The sequence below is a fragment of the Limulus polyphemus genome, unplaced genomic scaffold, assembly GCF_000517525.1.
Source record: "Limulus polyphemus unplaced genomic scaffold, Limulus_polyphemus-2.1.2 Scaffold4226, whole genome shotgun sequence".
In the NCBI taxonomy this organism is placed as follows: domain Eukaryota; kingdom Metazoa; phylum Arthropoda; class Merostomata; order Xiphosura; family Limulidae; genus Limulus; species Limulus polyphemus.
Window position 1 is genome coordinate 44,014 of NW_013669836.1, and position 25,399 is coordinate 69,412.

A 25,399-nucleotide genomic window follows, 5' to 3' on the forward strand; every position below is an offset into this window, starting at 1 on the left:
TGTTATGAGATTTAAGCTATTTAGTCTAAACATTTATATTTTTGTGTTATAATTTGTGTTCATTTTATAAAGAAAGAGACATAATTTATATTTATTTCCTAATTTTTATGGTGGTTATGAGATCGGTCAAATCTACCAAACCCGTACACAGATTAATTACTGGAAATAACAGATCAAATATAAAGTTTTTCTTAAGAAACATTTGATAACTATCTAGACATTATTAAGATTTTGCATGTGAAATCTGAAAATATTCTTATGCATAAAAGTATTTTTAATCTTAAAATGAAAATTACTTTGCATGATGGATAGGCAACATGTGAAAGAAATATAGGCATGAGAAAAACATTCCATTACAAACCTTAAGACTTAATAAAAAAAAATTTGATATTTTACATATGAAAGCATTGTAATGTTTACTGATAATCTGCCAAATATTGTTAACATTCGCATACTAATTTAAAAGATATAGCATGGAAACTATAACAGGCACAAAATGGTTACGAGGTCGGTCCCAGGAACCAAGCCCATGGTGAAAGAATTAAGGAATCTAATTTTACAAAAATTGGCAGCTTTTGTTAACTGATTTACATCTTGGCAGTAGAGATAATAAGACTAGCTGTCTATCTAAAAGACAACAGGAGAAACAGTTATCTGTAAGCATCTCTTTTTGTTTCATGCTTACAGGATGATGCTCGGCAGTTTTTCACTATTGCTGGCGCTTCTCAGGAAGGAGAGTTAACCGGAGAATTATCAAAAATTATGAAGAGATTATGGCTAGACTCTGGGGTGCAGCATTGTTTTTCTCGCTCTCGAGAATATCAACTGAATGATTCAGCTGCATAGTAAGTATACTGCTGACAGTAATAACTCAAATTACATGGTAGTTTTTTCAGGATGAGTGGCAAAAATACCCTGCTTGATAAGAAACAGTTTGCTTTAGTTAGTACTTAGCCCAGAAATAGTGACAGAAATATCCTGATACCTGAACTTATTTGGTAGTTAGCTGAGAAGTGACAGAAATATCCTGACACCTGAACTTATTTAGTAGTTAGTTGAGGAATAGTGATGGAAATATCCTGGTGCCTGAACTTACTTGGTAGTTAGCTGAGAAGAAGTGACAAAAATACCCTGACATTTAAACTTACTTGATGCTCAGCAGTTTTCACTACTCCTGGTGCTTCTCAGAAAGGAGAGTTAACTAGTGACAGAAACATCCTGACACCTGAACTTACTTGGTTGTTAGTTGAAGAGAAGTGACAGAAGTATCCTGATACCTGAACTTACTTGGTAGTTAGCTGAGGAGGAGTGGCAGCAGTATCCTGCCTGTTGAGAAACAGTTTACTTTCCTTTATACACTCACTACTCACAAAAATTATAGGATGATGAGGTTTGATGTTTTTTTCAAAATTTGAAAGAAAGACAAAGAGAGATGTTCAATATTGATGAAACTTGTTATAAGTATCACATGTAAAATGCTAATATTTGGCTGCATAAATATCAAAGAAAAAAATAACTTCTTAAAATGAACAAACTTAAAAAAGTGAGTCTTTAGTAGTTAGTAGGTCCTCTATTGTTTATAACTTCTCTACACCTGTTTCCCATACTGATGAGGATATTTTGGATGACTTGCTGGGGCAGCACAGTCCACTCTAGGATGGAAGCAGTTCTGAGCTCTTGGACAGTCGTAGGAGCAGGTTATCTCTCCCTAGCAATTCCCATGCGTAGTAAATTGGTTGTAGTTCTGGTAACTCGTCAGGCTAGTCCAGTACCTCTATTCCTTCATCCTGAAAACGTTGCTGCATGATCGTGGCAACGTGAGGACATCCAATATCCTGTTAATACATAAACTCATCTCAGACAACACCAAGAAAAGAGCAAACAATGGTTAGCAAGATCTCACTCATGTAACGTCTTGCTGTGAGGGATTCTTCATCCACTTCATAGAGGTCTGTACACCCATACATTCAGATTCCACCCCAGGCCATGATTGAGTTACCCCCAAAGGCATCATGGTGGACAGGGTTACAGGCCGAATATTGCTCTCCTTCATATCTCCAGACCTTTACATGTTGATCACTTGAAGATACATAGAACCTGCTCTCATCTGTGAATATTAATGTCGAACAAAATGATTGATTAGTTTCATTTGATGTGGTATCATTGTTCACAAATGTATGAATAGAAGAAGTATTATGTTGTTTCGAAAATAGATTATTAGCCAATAAATTTTTTCACATCTAGAAGTACATGATATTATAAGTTTAACAAACCTGTGTGTAACTAATAGTAATTTTAAGGTGGGTAATGGAATTTAGAAACAGAATAAAGGTTTGTCCATTGGGTCACCTTTATCACCTCTGTTAGCAGAACTTTTCACGTTTGATGTTGAAACTCAGTTACTTGAAACATTGGTGAAAAACCTAAGTTGTGAGTAAGGTATGCATGGCAGCACAGCAATGACACATTAACTGATTTCCAGAAACATCTTAATCCTATCAGCTCCACAATACAGTTCACTTTTGAAGTTGAAGAAGAGGGTTGTTTGATTTTTTTTGGATGTTTCTGTAAAAAAGAGAAAGTAGATTTCTGTCTACTTTGGTATACAGGAAGCTGTACTCAGTTGCCATAATGGCACATGTCAATCATTATCACAAAAAATATCCTCATTTTTTGTCTTTTGTTCACAGGGCCATTAACGTTTCTTCATGTAAGGAAGATCTAATGTTAGAATTAAATTATTTAAAATATATAGCAATTGATAGAGGTCATGAACCTGATATTATAGAGAGGATTTATAAAAAGACATAGTTATAAATTACAAATTTATGAATGCACCAAATTACAGACAATAAAAATGGAAATAATGAAAGAATATGTTTGCCATAAGTTCCATCATTGTCAACAAAAATTGGTAGTTTGGTACTTCTTGTCAAATAAACTTTACTCATCACTTAAAATGAATTAATGTCATTAATGGTGTTAAAGATAAAATTGAAGTAAAGGATAAATGTGGAATATATAACATTTTTTGTTGTTGTTGTGGTTTAAGTTATATTGGACAGACAAGTAGAAATTTGAAGTTTCAAATTAAAGAACACAAAAATGCTGTTGATAAATTAAGAACAAGTGATTCAGCCTTGGTGAAACATGTGGCAAAATTTTCACATAGCATTGATTTGGATAATGTACAAATAGTTAAAGAAGTTAAGTCAAAAAAATGAGTTAAATATAAAATAATCATTAGAAATTGCTAAAAATAGAAGGACTTTGAATAGAGATCTAGGTCCTGGTGCAATGGAAGTGAATTTCTGGATATTAATTTTGTAAATGGCACCACTGTACAATATACAAATTGTACATATATATTTACTTATATATATTAATGAAATTTCCTGGGTTTTCCTTGTCTCCTAAAGATGGTGGAACATTTTCCACCAGAACATGTAGAGTTTTTAATTGTATATTTTCTTTTAACTTTTTCCAGTCAGTTATTGTGCATTTTAAAATGTTGAAGTTTTCAACTGATTTTATTAACTTATTTATTATCTCCAGTCTAAAAAATTACTTACAAATGTAGTGGATGATCCTAGGTTCAAGACCTTAGTCATTTTTCAGTTATTGGCAGCTATTTAAAAGAATATGATAACAGATAAAAAATATAACACAACACAATGAGTATAAAATAGAGATTGAGAGAAACTAGTTGTTAAATAAATCTAAAAACATTACATAATAACATTTTTGATAAGCATCTAAAGCATACTGAACAAATAATTTCATATAGAAATATCAACGGCATTTAAAAAATAAAATGTAACAACTTAACTTGCCAGAATAGCAAACCCAAGGAGCTTCTAAAGTTAATAAAATAGTGTATATGTATACACATGTATTTCCCAGAAAAGAAAGCTATTCAAAGTTATGATAATGAATGTCTGTGGACCATTTAAACACAGATGTTATGCATGTATGTATTATTACTATTATAATCTCAGTTTGAAAAATTAAGAATTCATTGTTGTGGTCAAAAAATTTATTTCAACATATACAAAATATTTTTTTTTATTTTGCTGGTTGTTTCCATCTTAGATTATTATTGAATTACTTTTGCATATTCACAATGTATGCACACACTAGACCCGGAGTTTAAATAATGGGAGTGTGGATATGGAAGTCTTTCCTTGTATATATCTGCTTAACAGTTTTGTTCCAATTTTCTTTAGCTACCTTAATGCTCTTGACAGAATCTGCCAATCTAACTACATTCCTACACAGCAAGATGTTCTGAGAACAAGAGTAAAAACAACTGGTATTGTGGAAACACACTTCACTTTTAAAGGTTTACATTTTAAGTAGGTATTTGTTTCTTTATTTTATGTGAAAATTGTGTTGCGTGTAAATTAAAACATATGTATTTTGCAAAATTTTTAATAATAAATTAGTAGAACAATTTGGATGCCAAATTAGTTTTATTTTGCTAGATTTAAGAATTTAGAATTTATATATAGTTTAAGTAAAACTTCTTCAATAAGAGAAAGAAAAAAGCTAAACGTGCTAATAATCAACTTCTGAATGAAGTAAAAGTAAGCTACTTACATAAATCATAACTAAAAATTAACTCTAATTAATATAGCTAATTTAATATACCCATCTAAATAGCTGAAAACAGTGCCAAAAAAATAAAATAACAATTCATGATGAGAATGGATTGATTCATGAGTTATCACACAAAACGTAGATTTTTTCCCTTCATGAAAAGTCAGTAAAAGATTTGAAGTCAATGGATATTTTTTGCATAGATGTTGCTTGTTTGTTCTAAATACTAGCAACATTCTAGTGTTAATAATACATCAATATCTAGCTTGTTAAAGTGAGATGAAAGGACACCAAAACATGTAGAGTCATATTAGGGCTGATTCCTGTTTTAATAAATTTTTTATGGTGTAATTATTTTAGTGTTGTACTCCTTTTAACTGTATAGATGTATATATTGTACAAGTGCCATTTTAAATTATATTTAAATGTTATTTTATCTAGCGATGTTTTTAGCAATTTCTCTTCGTTGGATTTTATTTAATTTTCGTAGGAAACATAATGAAAATCAGTTGCTCAGAGTGTTGCTGGGTAAAATAAATTTATTTCTATTTCAACATCTTGTCACTATAGTAATTTTATTTTATTACATTTATCTCCCAGTTTGTATGGATTCTATTTCTTTTGTTTGTTCCATATACTCACTATTTTATTAATTGTAAGATATCAAGATTATCTCTTTTTCATGAGCTGAAATGACTATCACTGATAAAGCATTTTGAGAATTTGTGTACACATTGATTGCCTTTGTGTTAAGGAGTGGGTTTTCTAGATATCAAAAGAAGCTTTTTTTTAGAGATACAAGGGATCTTCTCAGTGAGTGATATGTGGTATTATTAAACATCATTTATTTTATGTGTGACTGAAGGCCAAAAATTAAACATACATTCACCTAATTGTTCTCAGTTTTGATTTATAAAACCTAAACAGATACTACATCTACTATTTGAGTTTTGTTTGTTTGTTATTTACTATTGTGTTGCATATATTCTTGTTTTTTTTTCTAATATTATGAGGTTTGAAGATTAGCACAAGCTGTCTTATTGTAACAAGAGCAGGAATGATGACTAGTTGTGATATAAAGCTAGCTTGTGATTTTAAAGTTACTGCTAGTACAAATGTAGTATGTACCTTAAGAATAAACAATACCACAAATGTCAAAGAAAGTCGTACATTGAGTGTTACTTTACTCTCATTTTAATGATGTTTTATGTAACAGTGGGTTTTGGCTCAAGTTACATTCCTAAACCACCAACAAGGTTGTTACTTTAACAGATATATATAAAATGTTTCTTGAATATAACTATTGAAATCACAGTTTTATTTTTTCATACTTAGAAGGCACAATATTTCTATATTATTTTCATACAAAAAAGTTTACAACTTTGAAATAAGCTCTAATGAGGAAGAAATTTGTGAACATTACAAGTGGAGTTTGATCCCCATGGTTGGTACAGCCCATCTTGTAGCTTTGCATTGGAACACAAACAAATAATGTTACAAGTAGTGGTGGAACTTTAAAACTAATACAGCTCTGTATAAAAACATATGTTAAAGAAACCATATTCTCAGCAAAAACTAAGCTCACTATGTGTGTGTGTGTGCATGTGTCTAAATCATTATAAAATGTGATTAAAAAGACCTTGTTTCAAACATATATTAAATCTTTTCTTGTAAGAATGTTTGACGTTGGAGGACAAAGATCAGAAAGAAAGAAGTGGATTCATTGTTTCGAGGGTGTCACAGCAATTATATTTTGTGTTGCTCTTAGTGGTTATGACTTAGTACTGGCAGAGGATGAAGAAATGGTAAGTGTTAACTAAAAGATATACTTACTTGGAACTAAAAAACTAGTGAGAGAACAAATGCACTACTCTGTTAATTGAACTTTGGTTGTAAACAGAATTTTTTATGTGTAGTTCCTGTTCAGTGTTTGCACCAGCTGATGGTAGATACAATATAACTTTAAAACATTTAGGATATTTTTATTCTTATACCACACTTTAAGTTTTAAATATAAGTATTTGATCATTATGCTTGAAATAAATGTTCCAATTGACACTCAGGTTTAAAGACAACTGTCACATCACACCTGTGGGTAAGCATGATGGCATAAATTACAAAATTGATTTTGAATTAAAAATAGCCTATTTATCTATATATGACAATGCTAAATAATTTTTTTGTTTAGCAACATTCCAATTTGTCTGTATAGGAAGGCTTCTATTAGTTAAATAGTCACAGATAATGTGATTTATAATACCTATTGGAAAGAACATTTTTTAATAACTTTTTGATATTTTTCTAGCTGTTCGTGGGAGAATTCATGCTTGTTGGTTAATTTTATATGCTTGATGAACCAATATTTTAGCCAGAATTTTCTTAAAAGAAACTGATATAAAGCTATCAAATTAAAATACGAGCTAATGAAAGACTTCTTGTGAAATATTTCACATTCAAAGGGTGGGTTCCCATAAGGGCTGTTTGTGGCCCTACTATAAATCTCAATTACTGGAACACACATGATAGCCTGGCATATACTAACTGTAAAAACACCTTTATTCAGCTTATTGGGTTGACATTAAGGAAAAGACTGAAAAAGTAACACATACATGAAATCACAATGTTATTTCTGTAACTTGCAGAAAGCACAGTAGATGTGATATGAAAGAGTATGTTCAAATCTGTAATGCCCATGTTCATCTGTCACTAGAATCTTAGTCATCAATGATGTGATCTTTAAAGTATTTTAAAACTCTATGCTCAGTGGCGAGCATTGCCTGTCCAGGTGTCATTCCTATATTTCCAATCTGCACTGTATGGCCAAGATGGAATAATAAAACACAATATACCCATGACCAATAACGCACATTGTTGAGATGGGGTGTTCCATAAGATTGCTAGTAGGTTCTGGACCATACTAACCCATTGACTTGCATGAATAAAGCAGAAGAGGATAGCTACCCATCCCTGCTATCCCATTGATTGAATAAATCAGGGGTAGTATGCTTTTCAATATAGGGTGTTTGTGGTCACCTGTTGCACTGTCTCCAGTGTTGGCATTTCTCCAGACTCTCCACTATGTTTTATCCCCCCTTGTTCTTCTAGTGAAGTATGGGAGTCCTTGCCACTTTCCAGTTCTGAGCTGCTGGGGTTTGCTCCCCTTTAATAGTGAGTAGGGACGGTGTGGCCCGGAGCGTGGTGTTGTGCACCAGCTTCTGTGTAATCCTATTCGGAGGATGATGTTGATCGGGACAATTTTTCTTCATTGAGCTCCAGCTCAGTGTGTTTTCACTGTCTGAGCTGATGTTGTGCAGTGGGGGTGCCAGTCTGTTTGATATGAACTGGCATGGGCATATGCCTTCCTACCATCATTCAGATGGGTTCCTGAATGTGTGTTTGGTTGTGGATTTGCACAATATATCCTGTCATTCTACTTACCATGAAGTGAAGAAAGTATGGACCCTCCTTCTACCACAGGTGGGAGGTTTTATTCCTGATACCACTTAGTTTTTAGAGTAGACAGTCCGTGTACGGTCCATCACGCCCTAGCTATTCTACACCTTGGAGCACATCCATTTTAGCTTTTTCCCCATACTTATCTGTAGATGGTTCTTCTAAAGTCTTTCATCTATGGGACTGAGCTTCTGATATACTGTGTATACGGTTGTATCTCCCTTTTTTCGTTGTGCTCCTTTCACTTTCCATCCATTTATGCGACACCTATTTCCAAACTGGGCACAGGGTATACCTGATACAGAAGTGGTGCAGTCTTTCACATCTTTCCTCTCCCAATGGTGATTGCACTTCATGAGTGTTCTTTGGATGCTTTTAAAGGATACTTATTTTCTATCCCTTGCACCAGTCCCTCCAACTATTCAATAAGGGATTCTAGCTATACATGTGAGAGGAGGTAATGTACCGTATTAGAAGTTATTTTTCTAGCCTGAAAATATAATTCCAGTGGGTACTTACCTCTTCTCACCCTTCCTCCTCACTGAAAACCAGTGCTTTTTTTTTCTCTCTAATCTCGAAGTGATAATTTAATAGAATCGAATAGAGGAGGGTGTGTTGCACTCCTGTTGGTGGAGGGTTGTCTCATGATGATTTGCATGCAAGATGCAGTTGAACCACACTGTGAGTAGAGGTAAGTACCTATCGAAAATATAATTTCATTATAGGAAAATAATAACATATATATCTTACATTGTTCCAAAAAGTCTAAATCAAACTCATTTTTATAATACTTCTATTTTTCTAAATAACGATGAAGTGAGATTATTATACCTGTTAATGATTATATCGGCAATAGACTTAGGTTTTGGAAATCTGAGACAACATATAATGTATTAAATTGTTATTACTATTGTAGTGCTATATACATGTTTATGGAGTGAATCAAAATTTCACTATTTCAACAAATTTTCATCAAAGTAAGTAAGTGATTTTTCCAGACAAGCATACAAAAAAAATGACGAACCTTATCACTAATTCTCTCACAGAACTCTGCTGTCTGGGGGCCCAATGATTCCTTTTTTTGTACTGAAAAGGATATTAGTATATATATATATATATATATATATATATATATAATAGATAATGCACTACTTCGGGCATATAATTAGATTTGAGGGTAGGTTAGTGGAGATAATGATGAGTAATAAAATCAAACTGGGTATATGTGTGCACCACACTTGGTATTGCTGGCACATAAAAATATAACTAATAGAAAGGAAACAAACAAGTATAATAAAAAAATAATAATTTTATGAAGACAAGTAAGGATCGGTATATATGTAATGTAGCTAGCTATAGTAATATAGAAAGTTTTAATCTTACAAAAACCATGGAAACAAGAAAATCAAACTACAAAAACTGAGTAACTTAAAATTTAAAAATATTTCTCCTTACTTTGGCAAATCACTGTAATTATGTTTATCTGAGCCAAAGTAGGAATACTTTCAATACTTTTTGTAGCATTAAAACTTTCTGTATTACTATAGCTAGCTAGGTTACATATGTATTTATCCATACTTGTAATTATAATATTTTTTTTATTATACTTGTCATAAGTAAAATTAAGACAGTCAAAACTTCCAAGCTATCAGACTATAGCTTAGTCCATCTTCAGGTGAACAAGTTATTTTGAATTATTACTTTAAGGTTATAACAATATAAAGGAAAAAGTTTATTACTTAATGAACTTCAACTTTTGTTAAATGAACTGTGTAGTGTAGTTTGTTTATTGGTAATTCTATATTTTATTGTATTGTTTTAACCCTGTTATCTGAAGCTTTAAACTAATAAAATATACTTAGTACTTTGTACTATAGTAATTACAAAAGTCAGTGTAAACAGTTAGTTGTATGATACAAAATTAAGTGTACACTAACCTTTTCACTAAAGGACATTAGATTCAACCTTCCTGCTGATGTACTGGTGTTGCCTGACTTAACGAGCATCAAAACAACTCTGACAGAAATGTTGATGTTATGAGACTCAGTTGGTATTAATACAAACTTTGGCTGAAGTATTAATGATATCAGACTCAACTGGTATTGTTACAACTCAAGACAGAAGTAGTGGTGATATCACACTTAACCAGTATTAATACAACTTAAACAGAAGTGTTGATGATCTTAGACTTAAACAGTATTAATACAATTTTCTGATGTAATTACTGTTTATATCAGACCTAGTATTAATATAACCTTCCATCTGAAATATGAGAGAGAGAGAATTTGTTTTTGGCTTATCAATTTGAAATCTTTTTTTAAAAAAGTTACATACTTTATTTGTGCAGTGAACAGCATTTGACGAGTTTTGCAAGATAGTCAAGAGAACAAGTTTTTGTTGCTACTCTGGATATAGGCATTATGATTTTTATCTAAAACATTGAATTTTTTTTGGTTTACCCCAAACTTTAGTTCTGTAAATGACTCCAGGTATTTCTTCTTAAACTCCTATCATTATGCAATATATAATTTTATTCTCAAAATATTCAATAGAGCTATACAACAATTTGTAAAAATCAATAAGTCTCAGTAATAGTTAAGTACAATGAACTACCTGTAATTCAGTTATAGCTATCACAAGATTGTATTATCATGTTTCACTAACACAATACATTGTACGTTATTATTTATTGACACCTGTATCTCAATGACATTTAAATATGTTATGCTTATTATAGTTGTCATAAGATTTGTTGCCATTTTTCACTACTAGTAGGTGCTGTACATCAAAATGCAGAATGCTAAATGTTTTTGTGCTGTAGAATTTTTACTTTTATCTCAGGAATAAAAAGTGCAGATACAGTGATGGTTAGAAATTACATTTTTATTCATATATTTTTCAACTATAGGAGGCCATAAATTTAATGTAAATGTGTTTATGTTTTCCACAAGTTTATTTTATATATATGTAATAAACATATTATAAAGTGCATTGATTTTTCTTAAGCATTTAGGATGATTCAAAGTATGGAAGTCTTGGCTATGGAAGTCTTGGCTATGGAGTGGGAAGTTTGGAGACTTCCAACACCCACTGTCACTAATCATAATTTGTAATATTACTACATTTTCTCATTAAGGCCTTTTAGTATTTAGATCTGTTTGGGTAACCTTTTTATTCAAGGACTACTTTTGTATCTTTTTCTGAGAACATAATCATATTTAAATTCTAATATTACTCATTTATTCCATCAACCAAGTATAAATTTTGCTTTTGCATACTAAAACTGAATTTTCTATATTAAACTTTTGAATATGATTGTGTTGTTTCAAGTGTTTTCTTATTTCCTTTCAAACTAGAACCGAATGATTGAGAGCATGAAACTCTTTGATTCCATTTGTAATAACAAGTGGTTTGTGGACACTTCTATTATATTATTTCTAAATAAGAAGGACTTGTTTGAAAAAAAAATTACCAAGTCTCCACTGACAAGCTGTTTTCCTGAATATACAGGTAATTTTTATTTATGTCTTCTTGTAATTAAGTTAATTTTATATTCTCATTCATAAAAAGTTTTAAGAGACAGATTTCTTAGAAAAATTCCTAATATCTTCCATTGTTTTCTAGACAGTTTCCTAATATCTAATCAGTGTTTCTTAGAAAGATTCTTAATATCTGAATAGTGTTTTAAAAGAGTTTTCTAATAGCCAATCAGTGTTTTCTAATACCTGATGAATGTTATCTAAAAAGTTTTATATATTTGGCCAGGGTTTTCTGGACAAGTTCTTATATTTAACCTGAGTTTTCTAGAATTTGCTAGACAGTTTTCTAATATCTTATCAGCATTTTTGAAGACAGTTTCATTATATCTTACTTTTGTTTTGAGACAGTTTTCTAATACCCAATCAGTGTTTTCTAGACATTTTTCTAATATACAATCAATGTTTTCTAGAAAGTTTCAAAATATACAATCAGTGTTCTCTAGATAGTTTCATAATATCCAATCAGTATTTTCTTGATAGTTTACTAATATCCAGTAAGTGTTTAATAAATTTGAGATAAGTTTAATAGCTAAATGATAACGAAAAAATAAACTAAAGGTGAAAATAACTATTACACGTGTCATCCTGATGTGAAACTCTTTCCAAGCATGAGTGTTGCAGAAGTTTGAGTCTGTATATACTGCTGACTGGCTGTGTGTATTAAATTGTTCAAAATAAAGTTAAAAACCTGCATTTGGTAATCGTGGTGGAAAGTGACTGCAGAAATGAAATCATTCAGATTTTGTTTATTGGCATTTCTATTTTACATCAATTAGGATCAGCTACACGATGTAAAACATTTTATCAGGAATGAAACAAATGTCATTAGAAACTATAAATAAAAATTCCAGGCTTTTAATTATTTGGGATGTATTTCAGAACTGTATGGAGGTTGCTTTGTTATCATTGAATGCACCTAACTTCAACGTTTTTATTAAAAAGTATAACTTAATTTTCACAAGAGATTATTTACAAAATGCTTTTAAACTTTAGAATTCCTCCTTTCTGATGGTTATTTGCCTTAAGCCTTTTCAAAGCTGAGAACCAAAACTCTGAATACGTTCCAGGGTAGAGCTATAAATGCAAGTTCCACCAATAAATTCAAAGTTAAACAAGCGGAAGACATAGAAGTATAGAATAAACATCAAGTTTATATTTTATAAGAGTCATGAAATTTACAGTTTACACATCTAAAGATATGACAGAAATGAATGTTTTAAAATTTTTTTGTTCATGAAATAACTGATTTAAGGCATTATATAATGCCTAGATATTAATCATACAATATGTTCTGAGTAAAAACTTTTTGAAATATGCTTAAATTTATTCTTTATTTAAGTTTTAAAAGCGGAGTTGTGAATGTGCAGAGTGACATGAATACCTATAGTGTTTCTGATCAGTGTTTGTTGGACACTTTCCCAATATCTTACCAGTGTTCATAAGTGTACACACAGGTTGATATGAATACCTACAGATCAGAAGGGGGTTAATATCTGACCAGTAGTTCCTGGACACTTCCCCAAAATCTGACCAATGTTTTTTGGATACTTGCTCAATAAATCCAGTGTTTTGTTTGCTAGACAGTTCTTAGGCAGCTTTGTTTAAGTTTGTTGATGGATTTAGGTTAGAATGAAACTAATAATGAGAGAAGTTCAATTAACCTTAATATTAAGCCAGTGCAAGTTATTTAATTAAAAACTTATTTTAAATGTAAATGTTATAGTTATAAGAAACTGTTTTAAGTAAAAAAAATTAGTTAACTACAACTTTCTTTTAAGTTTGATTATAGATAGTTATATAATTGAAAGTCGGTTTAATAGCTAGAAACCTACCTTTACATTTGATTTTTGATGTATTGAAAATGTAAAAGTTGGTTAATTAGACAGATTTATTTAAATTTGATTTTAAAATCATCTAAAAAAATGAGCTTACTTGACAATTCCCTTTAGCTTTGATAATAAATTATTGAAAAAGTGCAACTTTTTCCTGTTTGGAGCAGGAAACAACACATATGAAGAAGCAGCTGCTTATATTCAGATGAAGTTTGAGAACCTAAATCGAAGAAAGGACACCAAGGAGATATACACACACTTCACGTGTGCAACTGACACTAACAACATCCAGTTCGTTTTTGATGCTGTCACTGATGTCATCATCAAGAACAACTTGAAAGACTGTGGACTCTTTTGAAACGTCCTGATGGTAAGATCTGAATTTTTTTTATACTATTGTGCCAGTAGTTGAATAGTGTACTCGTAATTTTACCCTTGTGTAGGTTGTTCTAAGTTAAATTACTGGTGATTCTGAGATTTGTGTTACTATACACAGGGGTTTTATACCCATAACTGAGATGTATGCTATATTACACAGGGGTTTTATACCCATAACTGAGATATATGCTATATTACACAGGGGTTTTATACCCATAACTGAGATGTATGCTATATTACACAGGGGTTTTATACCCTTAACTGAGATGTGTGCTACATTACACAGGGATTTTATACCCATAACTGAGATGTGTGCTATATTACACTGGGGTTTTCATATCATGAATTAAGATTTATGCTATATTCCTCTGGGTTTTGCATACTATTAACTGAAATGTGTGTTACTTTACACTGGGGTTTTCTTACCCTTTACTGGGATATTTGTTATATTACACTGGGGTTTTCATATCCAGTGAAATAGAATGTATTGATAATATTGTAAATGTTGGAACTCAAAATGAAAAACTACATTTTTTCAAAGATCTGACTTATTTTTATATGTTCCACTTACAATACCTCATGTTCTTTACAAATAACTATAATCTCTTATTGCCAGCAGCAGGGTAAACAAGATTTTAGGTTCTGTCTATAGAAATACTGAATACATCTCTAAAGAGATTATAATTTCATTGTATATGTCATTATTTAGGCCACATTTGGAGTATTGTGTTCGGTCTTCAACTTCTTACCTTAAGAAGGGATTGAATTGTTGAGCAGGGTTCAAAGGAGGGCTGCTAATGATATGTGGAATGGAGAGGTTGTCATACAGGACAGATTAAGATTCATGAAATTGTTTTCTCTTGAAAAAGGAGTAGTTAGAAGGGATCTGATTGAATTGTTTAAGATTGGTAACACTCTTGCTATAGGCTCAGTCAAATTTGTGACCCCAAATTGACCTTTATAGTTTCCATACTATAACTTATAATATGTTTTGTGTATCTTCACGAAATTTGGAAGCTTTCAGTAAATATTAAATCTTTTGAAGACATAAACTCATAATTTCTAATAAAGAATTTTTACTAAAATATTTCTGTGAATATATATAGTCAAAGTGTTGATTGCTCCAAACACAGTGATTTTCATGTTAAGATTAAAAGTACTTTATCTGAAAATTGTCCAGTTTCATTTGTGTAATCTCTAAAACCTCCTAAGTAAATTTCACATTGGTTTTTTTTTTCAATAAAACTATATTTTATCTATTATTTTCACCACCCCATCTCTGTACCAGGTTGGTCAATTTGACTAGCCTCATAGCCACCAATAAAAAAAAAAAAGAAATAAATTTAGATTACCCATTTTTTTTCTTTCTAGAATGACTTCAAAGTGTAATATGAAACTACATTTGTTTATACCTAACAGTTTTAAATCTTAACAGTATACATCTGTTTCTACTTAAATTTTATTGTTTTATTGTCCTTTGAACTGTGTCTAACTAATAATCTCACCACACAAGTTCTCAGTCACTTGGCAAATGCTTAGCTCATGTTACCCTATCTAATTACATAACTCACAATCTACTTGCCAGTTGCTTGTGAGCATATCTTGTGAAATATTTTTATTATCTATTTTTTTTACTTTATTTTACTTTATCTAAAATTTTCTAACCTAAAAAGTTTCTAATTGTTACATTTTACTTACTTTGTAATAATAAATAAAAAATACACATGAAAAAGAAGAAATAAAGTACTTAACTGGGTCTTCTTTTTTTTGTTGTTGTTGTCAACCATCAATGAAACTTAACCCTACTTTATTTATAGTAATGGAAATACTGCACTAAATAATTCTTTATTTTATTAGATAATTCATCAAAGAACACAGAATAATAACGTATAAAAAACATACAATGTTCTATAACTATCACTATCTTTCTGGCTTTCTAATTATGCAACAAGAGCTGTTACAAATTCAGCTAGGCTTGTCAATATGTTTCGTGTATGTATAAAGTTTGAACTGGATGCAAAATAGACAATTCTTTGTCTAGAAAACAGTGTAATATAATACATTATTTGATAGATTAAAACTTTGACTTTCTTTTGTTTATAAATAATGTAGTATTAAACATCAGGGAGAACAACTGGCAGTTTATGAAAGAAATGATGCGATGGGTAGGTTTCGCAAGAGGGATCTGATTTTTTAGTTTATGGCTCAGGAACCAAATAAGATTGAAGGGTATAATAGTTATGTTTTGCCTGAGTAATAACAGTATTATAATAATTAATTTATATTAAATTCTCTACTTCTCTAGGGGGTGTTAAATATATTAAAGAGGGGATACCTAGAGAGCAAATGTCACAATTCCCATACTAGGGTGAGATTGAGGATTTTTTAAATATTCCTTATAAAATTAAGAACTAAAAATTTATATAATAATAAAATTTGATTTATTAACTAAATTTTTATGCCAAGTCGTGACATGTGCACTTTGACCTGCCTGTAGCGAGAGGATTAAGGGGGTGTAAGGGAAGACGTGATAAATATGTGAATGATAAGGGCTGGCTTGCTTTGAGTGTTGTTGCTTTTTTTAAAATTTAATTAAGGTACTTTATTATCATAGGATATGAATAAACTTCTTTTTATAGCCTATACATTGTATATATATATTTATGAAACAAAAGATTTTTTATTATCTGTTATTGTATTTCTGCACAGAATATGCTTGGTCAATATATGTGACATACTTGGATTTACATGTGTTTTATATTACTTCAATGCAACTATAGTAAAGAACAGGAATATTTTTCTCCGGTGTTTATGAATAAGTTGGATAGAGATCAGCAAAAACAGCATTTTCAATGTCATCTGGTGAATAATAATTGTAATACATGATAACAAGCAAATAAATTCAGACAAATAATTAAAAACATGTCAAGAAATGGTTTGCCTGAATTAACACTGGCAAATATTTTTTGAAGCATGAAGGTTGCCCAAGTTATCTCAAGCAAACCACGGAAGGAGTTGAAAGAGTTTAGGTTCTTTTTTTAAGTAATTTTTGAATTATCCATGGTTTCATATGATTGACCTCTTCTGAAGGTCATCACTTGTGCATTTTGCAAAAAAACATATTTTTGTCTAAGTATATTATTTTGGCACATATTTCTTTAGAGATATATATATAATCTGGACATTTCTTACTTGGTGAATGAATTGGTAATGTAGACTTAACACCATCATGTGGTCACCATTATGTTTGTTTTTAAAATATGCAGTAATCCCACACTGATCTTCTGCAAATCAAATGACTTGGTAATTAAATAATAAAAAGATGGTTTACTATCACTGATGAGGGTAATAATGTTTTTATTTAGATTATATCACAATTGCAATTAGAAAAAATTAGTTGCCAGTTAGCCAGTTTGCTTACATAAATTGTTTGATTATGATAAAAATAATACTTAATGAAATTTTGAGCCATCAGAATATTTTGAAGTTGCCTACTATCATGAACCACAAAACCCTAACAGAATGTTCGGATAAAAAGCACCTTAAACAGTAAAGATTCAGTTCAAACAACACATTAAAACCTTTAATATTGACTGCTAAGGCTGTACACATAATGTCATATAAAAATGCACAAAAAAAGCATGCATGTTAGACTTACAAGGAAAAGAAAATCTGCACAAAATGGCCAGTTTGTAATTCTTATGATTATTCTCTTGTCAGCCTACAACAAAAATGGCTTGGTATATTGCACCCAAACCTTTTGTAGAATACTAAATAAAGTACTGTGAAGGTCATAGGGGTATTGAAAAGTCGGTTTGTTTCTTCTATGTTTTACATAAGCTAAAAACATCATAATTTTAGTGTAAATGATGTTATCATTACCCCTTAAAGGTGATGTTCCTTTAAAAAACTTAAGTATACAGGGTGAAACAGGAATTACCAGCCAATAATAGATGAACATTAAATGACTATATAATGTAGATACTCAATGTTTTGTACACTATGCAATTGGTGTCTTTAGGGAGCAACCCCTATATTATGTGTGAAATGAAGGTGTAAAAAAAATCTACACATAATATTGAATTTTATTACACACATCCGTAAAATAATTACTTTAAAAACAGAAAGGTTTGTTTAAAGTGATGTCTTAGACATATATGCTTTATTTGAAACGGCTGCATTTCTACTGGTAAAATTTTATATACGCTTAATGGGGGGTTGTGTCTTAGTCTAGGCATATATATATACCCATTGCTATGTATTATATAGAGAGAATTTAGTTACATAGAAACTATAAATGCTGACTATATTCTCAAACAAATCTCCATGACAATCTTCAGCTGCAGCTAACATTTTACATCTTAAACTAATGTGATAAAATAGTCAATAGCTACAGTAAATCATTATGAAACATATTAGTTAGCTACCATATCAAGTAATCCTTTGCCCAGATTGAGCAAATGAGATAAATACAAAATTGGGAATTTAAAAGCCTGCAACTAGGAATCATAAAAAAGTAATGAAACAAGGTTGGAGATACTGTAGACATTATTTACTCAAACTATAAATCCCTATTTTGACTCCACCAAATGTAATTCTAGATAATTGCATGGAGCCTAAATAGGGTTTGTAATTTGGATAAATAATGTCTAATAGTATCTCCAGCCTTGTTTCCTTACATTTTTTACGATCCCTATTTGTGGGTTTTTAAATTCCCAATTTTGTACTTATCTTGTATTCACTGAACAGTAAACATAATTAAACCTATCTGATTTGTTGATGATTTTATTTCATTTGGTGAATATGATAAGAAAAATTCATGTTTACAAACACTGCAACTCAATGAAACTGTAGTGTATCTATTAAAAATGTTGTAGTTTTAAACAAAGAACCAATCATCAACAAAATACCTTTGTTAAGCCTGAAACAATCTCCAATTATGTGACTTCTTTGTTTCATACTGTACAAATACTACTAGGTGAACTGATAATTACAAAACCTTCTCCAAACATTGTACATTTGTTAATGTGTTAAACTTGTAATAACATCTTCCTTGTTACCCATTGAACTTCTCTGAACTGTATAAGCTTATGGTATCTCAAAGTTATGCCTTCAAATACATATAATTTAGCACACAAATACTTTTACAGGAACTATAAAAAAATTTTAAACCCATGTATTTACAGTATTAATACATAGTTTACTTTTTGCTCTGTTCAGTCATACTTTAACTTTCTTAATAGTTTTTTTGCCATAGCTGTGTTTTATTAGTAAATAATCAAACTAACTGATGTGGCACCATAGTAAAGTTTCAACCAAGGTCTGTGCAAAATCTAAGAGAAAGGCTTGAAAATCAAGAAATGGATAATATATTCTCAAGAGGTGATTTGGTTCTTAGCAAAAACAGTTATTCTTTGGGATGGGCAGAAAAGTTCTAAAAAGAATTGACAAGTAGGTTGTTCTGTTTACATGCAAAACATTGCAACTGGAGAAATAAAAGTATGAACTTTTTTATTTTTCATTACGAATTTCACTAAATAAATATCAGAAAATGGCAAAATATTGATTCTAAAATATTTTTGAATTAAAATTATTGAAATATAATTAGAATCATCATTTGAATTTTAAAATTTGTGTCTGAAAAATATATGAATATATGAAAAGCCAGAGGAAACCTGTCTTCAGACTTCAGGCACAATAATTTATATTCATCTATGATACATTACCTCCTCTCACATAAATAGAAATTCTCCTTCAGTGCTGCCATCTAAATCCAAAACTTTTTTTTTGTGCATGCCACAAGCCTTGAAACTCCCATCCAATTGAAATGACTAATTCCAGTGTGTTTCGCATGCAGATTATCATGTGATAACACTCCACCAATAAGAGCACGACACACTCTCTTGATGCATGTGGCTCCCTCTATTCAATTCTACCTAACTATCACTTCTCGTTTGGCAGTACTCATTTTATAATGTTTAGTTTGTGCTTTCTTTTCGAGTATGTTATTTTAATTTTTTTCCGTATCTTTGTGTTAATTTCTCTCAATAAGTTTACTGTTTATTTGTATATAGTGATATTTGTAACTTGTTGAGTTGTTCCAAAGTGGAATTTTTTTAAATTTCTACTTGGATATGGAACTTATTACTTATACAATCACGTCTATTTCATTTTCTTTATTATTTATCTTTTATCCTTCTTCCTATTCACTTGGTTTGTGTGGAACCCTTGAGACTGGGTCCACACACACTTCTCCTGATATTGTACATACTTATTGTTTGGTTGGTTTTTAGTTAAGTGTTTAGTGATATCCTTTGTTTGGTACTGTTTGATTAGGCTTCATAAGTGTTTGTTACTTCCAATTTAACTGTAGTTCTACTTCCAGGTTAATCAACGATTACGTTAAATATGTTTAACTTTTCCACTATATCGACTATGTCATTTTTGTTTTTCTTTATCGTTTAAATAATGGCTGGAGATAGCTTGAATGGGTAATGAAGAAAAACTTTAATATAAGTTTAATGTAACAGCAAATGTACAACGTTTCGACAAGGTTTTGTCATCAGCAGGTACTTCTTACCATTAATTTCGTTTATGTGGGCCCCTGGGGGCAGGGCTCCACCCTACCTGCTCCCCATATTGCTCACCTACCTTCTTTAATAGCAGAACCCATTTTTTGATTACCTAGATTTTGTCAGTTTTCCTCCCTTTACTCCACTTCTTTGTCTATGGTTTTTTTACCTTTCCTCCCTTACCCATTGGGTTTGGAGTGTGATTTGATTGGCCTTTTATTTCTTGTCTCCTTCTTCCCATCATCACTTCCTGGTGTCTTCACTCCAGTCATGCACCTTCTCTTTTCTTTGCATGTCTACCCTGCCATTCGTTGGAGGTATTTCATATGTCGAGCACTGGGTCTACATCTTATATGTTCATCTCTCATTTTCTGCTTTGATAGCTGTTTCCTCCTTGTTGGGGTACTGTCATCCACCTGTTGCCATCCTTCACTGTGTCATGAGACTGTTACTGGGTAAGTTACCTTTTAGTGTTTATATACCTCTTATTTTTCAGGGGTATCTCCATTTTTTTCTTTATGGATCCCGCTATGTGGTGAGTGTTGCCTGTACAGGTATACTTAAACTATTAAAAGCCACACTGTAAGACCATGATGACTTAACAATTATAATTCCATGGCCATGCAATGCACACTGCGGAGATGGGGTGTTCCACAAGATCGCTTGTAGGTTTATAATTGCAATATATTTCCTTCATTAGTTTGCCTGTTCCAAGCTGTACTCGCCCATGGACTACATGGGTAAAGTAGAAAGGGATAACTGCCCATCCCTGCCATGCCTTGTATTGAATGTATCGGTATGATCTGCTTTTCAAAATGTGATTTCTTGGTCACCCATTGTACTGTCTCAGGTGTTGTTGTTCCTCCAGACTCTCCACCACAATTTTCCCCCACTTTTTTTCTAGTGGGGTTTGAGAGACCTAACCACTTTCCAGTTCCAAGCTGCTGGGGTGGTGGACCGTGGAAGCATCCTCCTCAATGTGATAATGAAATACAAATAATATACATAAATGATTATAACACCATTCAGTTGAGAGTAGGGCAGTGGTGTTCTGCTAGTGTAGATGATGAGTTATCCTCCATTATGTAACATTGGAATAAGCCGTCAAGGTTGCAGTTCACTATTTCGATTGTGATCCCTCATCCTACCCTCACATGGATGTCAGTTCCCAGTGGCTGGGTTTTGGATTTAGAGCTGAATCAATCAACATAAGTCCTCACACATGTATCACAGATGTCTCTATTTCGTCACTCATTTATACTCTTCTTTTTTTTTACTCCATCCATGTTGTGGGTCATGGTGGAAGTACTTGCAGATTACTATGGTTCTTCCCCTTCCAGTATCTCTTGATGCTCATTATTCTGATGATGCTACTGTGCGTGGGGCAGTTCCAGTCATTATATCTATGAGTGAGATGGTTTACATTACACGGACATCGATTATCCTGGATCGATTATTGCATTTCTCACATTGTTATTGTGCGCCCTTTCATGGGTCGGGGGGGTACAAAACTCCCTCCTGTCTCATGAACTTAAGGTGAAGACTGTATAAACCTCTTTCCTAACCTCACATGGATGTCGGTACCTGGTGGCTGGGTTTTGTATTGTAGTTGACTTACCAATGGTATCATCCTCATCCTACCCCATGTGGATGTCAGTTCCCGGCAACATGGGTTTTGGATGTAGTTGATTTGCCATGTATGGTTCGCCGTGCCAGAGCCACTCTATACCTATGGGTACATCTTTTAATCTTACCCACAATTTCGGTTTTCTGGGATTGAGTTTATTAAATAAAGTATGGTTTAGATCACTATCTTGCCATAGTTCTTTCTCATTTGTACATGCTCCTCCATCTTTCTGCCCATATGTGTGACGTCTTTCCACAATGGGCAAAGAGTACACCTGGTTCAGAAGTGTTACAGTCTTCCATCTACGATCTTTGACTCCAAAGATTTCCTCTTGGGGAGTGTCCCTCGGTTGCTTCTTATTCCCTTGCACCAGTCTCTCCATCCATTCAATGTGGGATCCTAGCTATTTATGTAAGCTGAGGTAATGTACCGTATTGGAAGTTATAATTTTCCTATACTGAAAATTTATTTTTGATAGGTCCTTACCTTTTCTCACCCTTCCTCCCCGCTGAAAACTGGTGCTTCCATTTTCTGCCAACACTCGAAGTGATATGATAGTTCAGTAGGATTGAATAAAATGATTCACGTGCATCAAGAGAGTGTGTCCTGCTCTTATTAGTGGAGGTTTGTCGCATGATAATTTGCATGTGAGACGCATTGAAATTAGTCATTCCAGATAAGTGGGAGTTTCGAGGCTTGTGGTGTGCACAAAAAAGTTTTGCATATAGAGGGCAGCACTGAACGAGAATAACTATTTATGTGACAAGAGGTAAGTAGCTATTGGAATTACAATTTTGAGTATAAGAAAATTATAACAGTAAGTTCCATTTTTTTTATCCTAAACTTTGAACATGAAAATATACCATACATGCAAAGCAACTGCATTGTTTAACATTTAGAAACAATACAAGATTCTCTTATCAGTCACCTGTTGCAACAATACTGCGTACACTTTTCAGACTTATAAAACTTTATGAAATGTTTAACTCGTTTTAACTTGCCACTTAGTAACATAAGGTAAATTAGGTATGTGAATAATATTGTAGCATTGCACCAAATTTATTATTATAAGTACAATGGACCAACTGTTTGATGATGATATTACATATTTATATTTGTTAACTTGGGTTATTAAATGGTGGGTTGAAAAGATCTTTAAAAACTCTGTAAATATTACAAACACACCACTGTTATAAGAAGTCCTTCATTATTTCATTGGTGTACTCACCCAAGCTTTGTTAATGAGTCTTGAACATGCAAAACTGCAGTTCACAGCATAAATGGTAAATCAAATATGGTAAATCAAAGACTATAACAAGCATCTACATCATATATTATATTTCCAATTTTTCTTTGATGAAAAGAAATCTGTAATATTATTTTCCAGACTTGTTATTCCAGATAATTTAGTATTGTTTCACATGTTTTTAAGTGTTTACAGTATGGGTATTAGAATGTTTAAACATTAGTCAAATGTCATGAGTTTTCCATGAGCTATTGGATGTTAAAAATGTGGAAGTCAGATATTAAGAAACTAAGGGCTACTCAGAGGTTCTTTCATTGTTTACTTCTTACTTTTGTCACATGGCATTACAGGGAGATAGTGAGATCCACATTTCATTTTAACCTTACATTTGTAAAAATGTGTCATGCTGCCACTCATTTTTAAACAAATTCCCTATATTGCTATTATTGTGGATATTACTTTTATATTATACATTTAACAAATAGGTATTACTACAAAATTATATAAGGCCAGAAAGTGTGTATTTATTTACTTATATAAACAAAATGCAAAGAAACAACTTTTGAGTTTTCCAAATACAGCAAATAATGTCATAAATGATAGTTTATTTGCTTTTAGTTGGAACTAATTTTTTGAAACTTTGCTGTGTAGAGATACAACAAACTGATGTGAAATGGTCAGGCTGTAGCAATGTGGTCTTAGGAAGTTCAAATAAGTGAAGCCCTGTTTAGGTATATTTTGGTACAAGGGGAGATCAAAAAGCAAAATGTGGGCTGTGCTCTGCAGAACTTAAAACTAGAAAATCTGTTCAGATAATATAAAATTGTATTGATAGGTAACAACAGTATTTAACTTCACACTAGCCTCAGTAATGTTTTGTTTTTGCAATAATGATAGGATCCCAGGTAAGTTTGTAAAAGTTAGTTGTGTGACACTGTAACCAAATCTTCAGTACTTTTACATGAAAAAAGAGGCTTCCACTATAATAATATAGTATTTTGGATTAATCAGTATTGACAATATAGTCCTAAAGTGTAACCTAAAGAAATCAAACAAAGTTACAATAATGTTAATATATTCTGTTATTTATTAGCTCAGTTGAGTTATAATCCAATGATTCCAAAGTTTATATTTCTTATACTAGCAATGTTATATGAAAATAAAAACAGTTAAACATTTCAATTTTTTTGATTAAAATTAAATAGTTTTAATTATTTATAATGATATTTAGAAAGCAAATGATAGCATTGGTGGGCAAGATGTCTGTTTTAAAAAAAATTTAACTTGTTATACAATCACATCACCTGAATTTTCTCTTATTTTAGACATCAACAATATGAAAAACATCTTTCTTATGAGAGTTGTAACTACTAAATGATGAAAAATTGATTCTGTAACAAGTCTGTTTTATAAGAGCTGCAGGTAAAAATCAATTCTTAAAAACTAGCTGACATTGTTAGTGTGTATGAAAAAAGGCAAGGCATGAAAATTGATCATGGCAACGTCTAATTGAAGTTCATATTGTTGTGTTAGCTTGAAAATAATCAGTTACTAGCTGAAGACTTAACTGAATTACTTTAGACTTCAGCTGTGTTACTTTCAGAAAACCTCAGAAAGATGTTATGATAATTAATGGCCCAATTAAATAAAAATACTGATATCTAATATTTCTTTTTGTGTGGTAGTGTAAGAATGCCTGGTTTATTATTTTAATTTCTGAAAAAAATGGAAGAGTTTGAACCCCTAGATCTGTGCCTTCTTATACAACATTAAATGATAGTTTCTCATTTCTGAAAAAGATTGGTGAGGGGGTTAAGTATTCTTTCCCTAGATCCACTCCTACTTGTACAACACTTAAAGAATATTCCTGAAAGAATGGAGAGGTCCAAATCTCCTAGATCTGTGCCTGCCTATACAATAGTAAAAATACTGTTATTAAGTTCTGAAAAAATAGGTGGAGAGGAGTTTGGCCCCACTGGACTCCTTCCTCATATCTGTACCTGCTTATACAACTTTAAAGAATGGGGTTACATAAAATAATAAAAATATAAATTAGAAACATAACACAATGTAAAAAATTGTAAATTTATACTGCATTTAAGTTTGTTTGTTTGTAGTTATGCTCCAAACTACACAATGGGCTATCTGTGCTT

General features: G+C 31.7%; 1 protein-coding gene across 2 annotated transcripts in view; it reads left to right on the top strand.

The window, feature by feature from the left end:
• The window catches only part of LOC106470804 (guanine nucleotide-binding protein G(i) subunit alpha), a 71,407-nt gene that overhangs the window by 41,013 nt on the left and 4,995 nt on the right, over positions 1 to 25,399 (top strand). For both annotated transcript variants that reach the window (XM_013931369.2, XM_022399446.1), the window contains exons 4-8: positions 688 to 845; positions 4,227 to 4,355; positions 6,275 to 6,404; positions 11,409 to 11,562; positions 13,591 to 13,793. In XM_013931369.2, coding sequence (XP_013786823.1) covers positions 688 to 845; positions 4,227 to 4,355; positions 6,275 to 6,404; positions 11,409 to 11,562; positions 13,591 to 13,781 — 762 coding nt within the window. In that variant the 3' untranslated portion in view covers positions 13,782 to 13,793. The remainder of the gene's footprint in view (positions 1 to 687; positions 846 to 4,226; positions 4,356 to 6,274; positions 6,405 to 11,408; positions 11,563 to 13,590; positions 13,794 to 25,399) is intronic.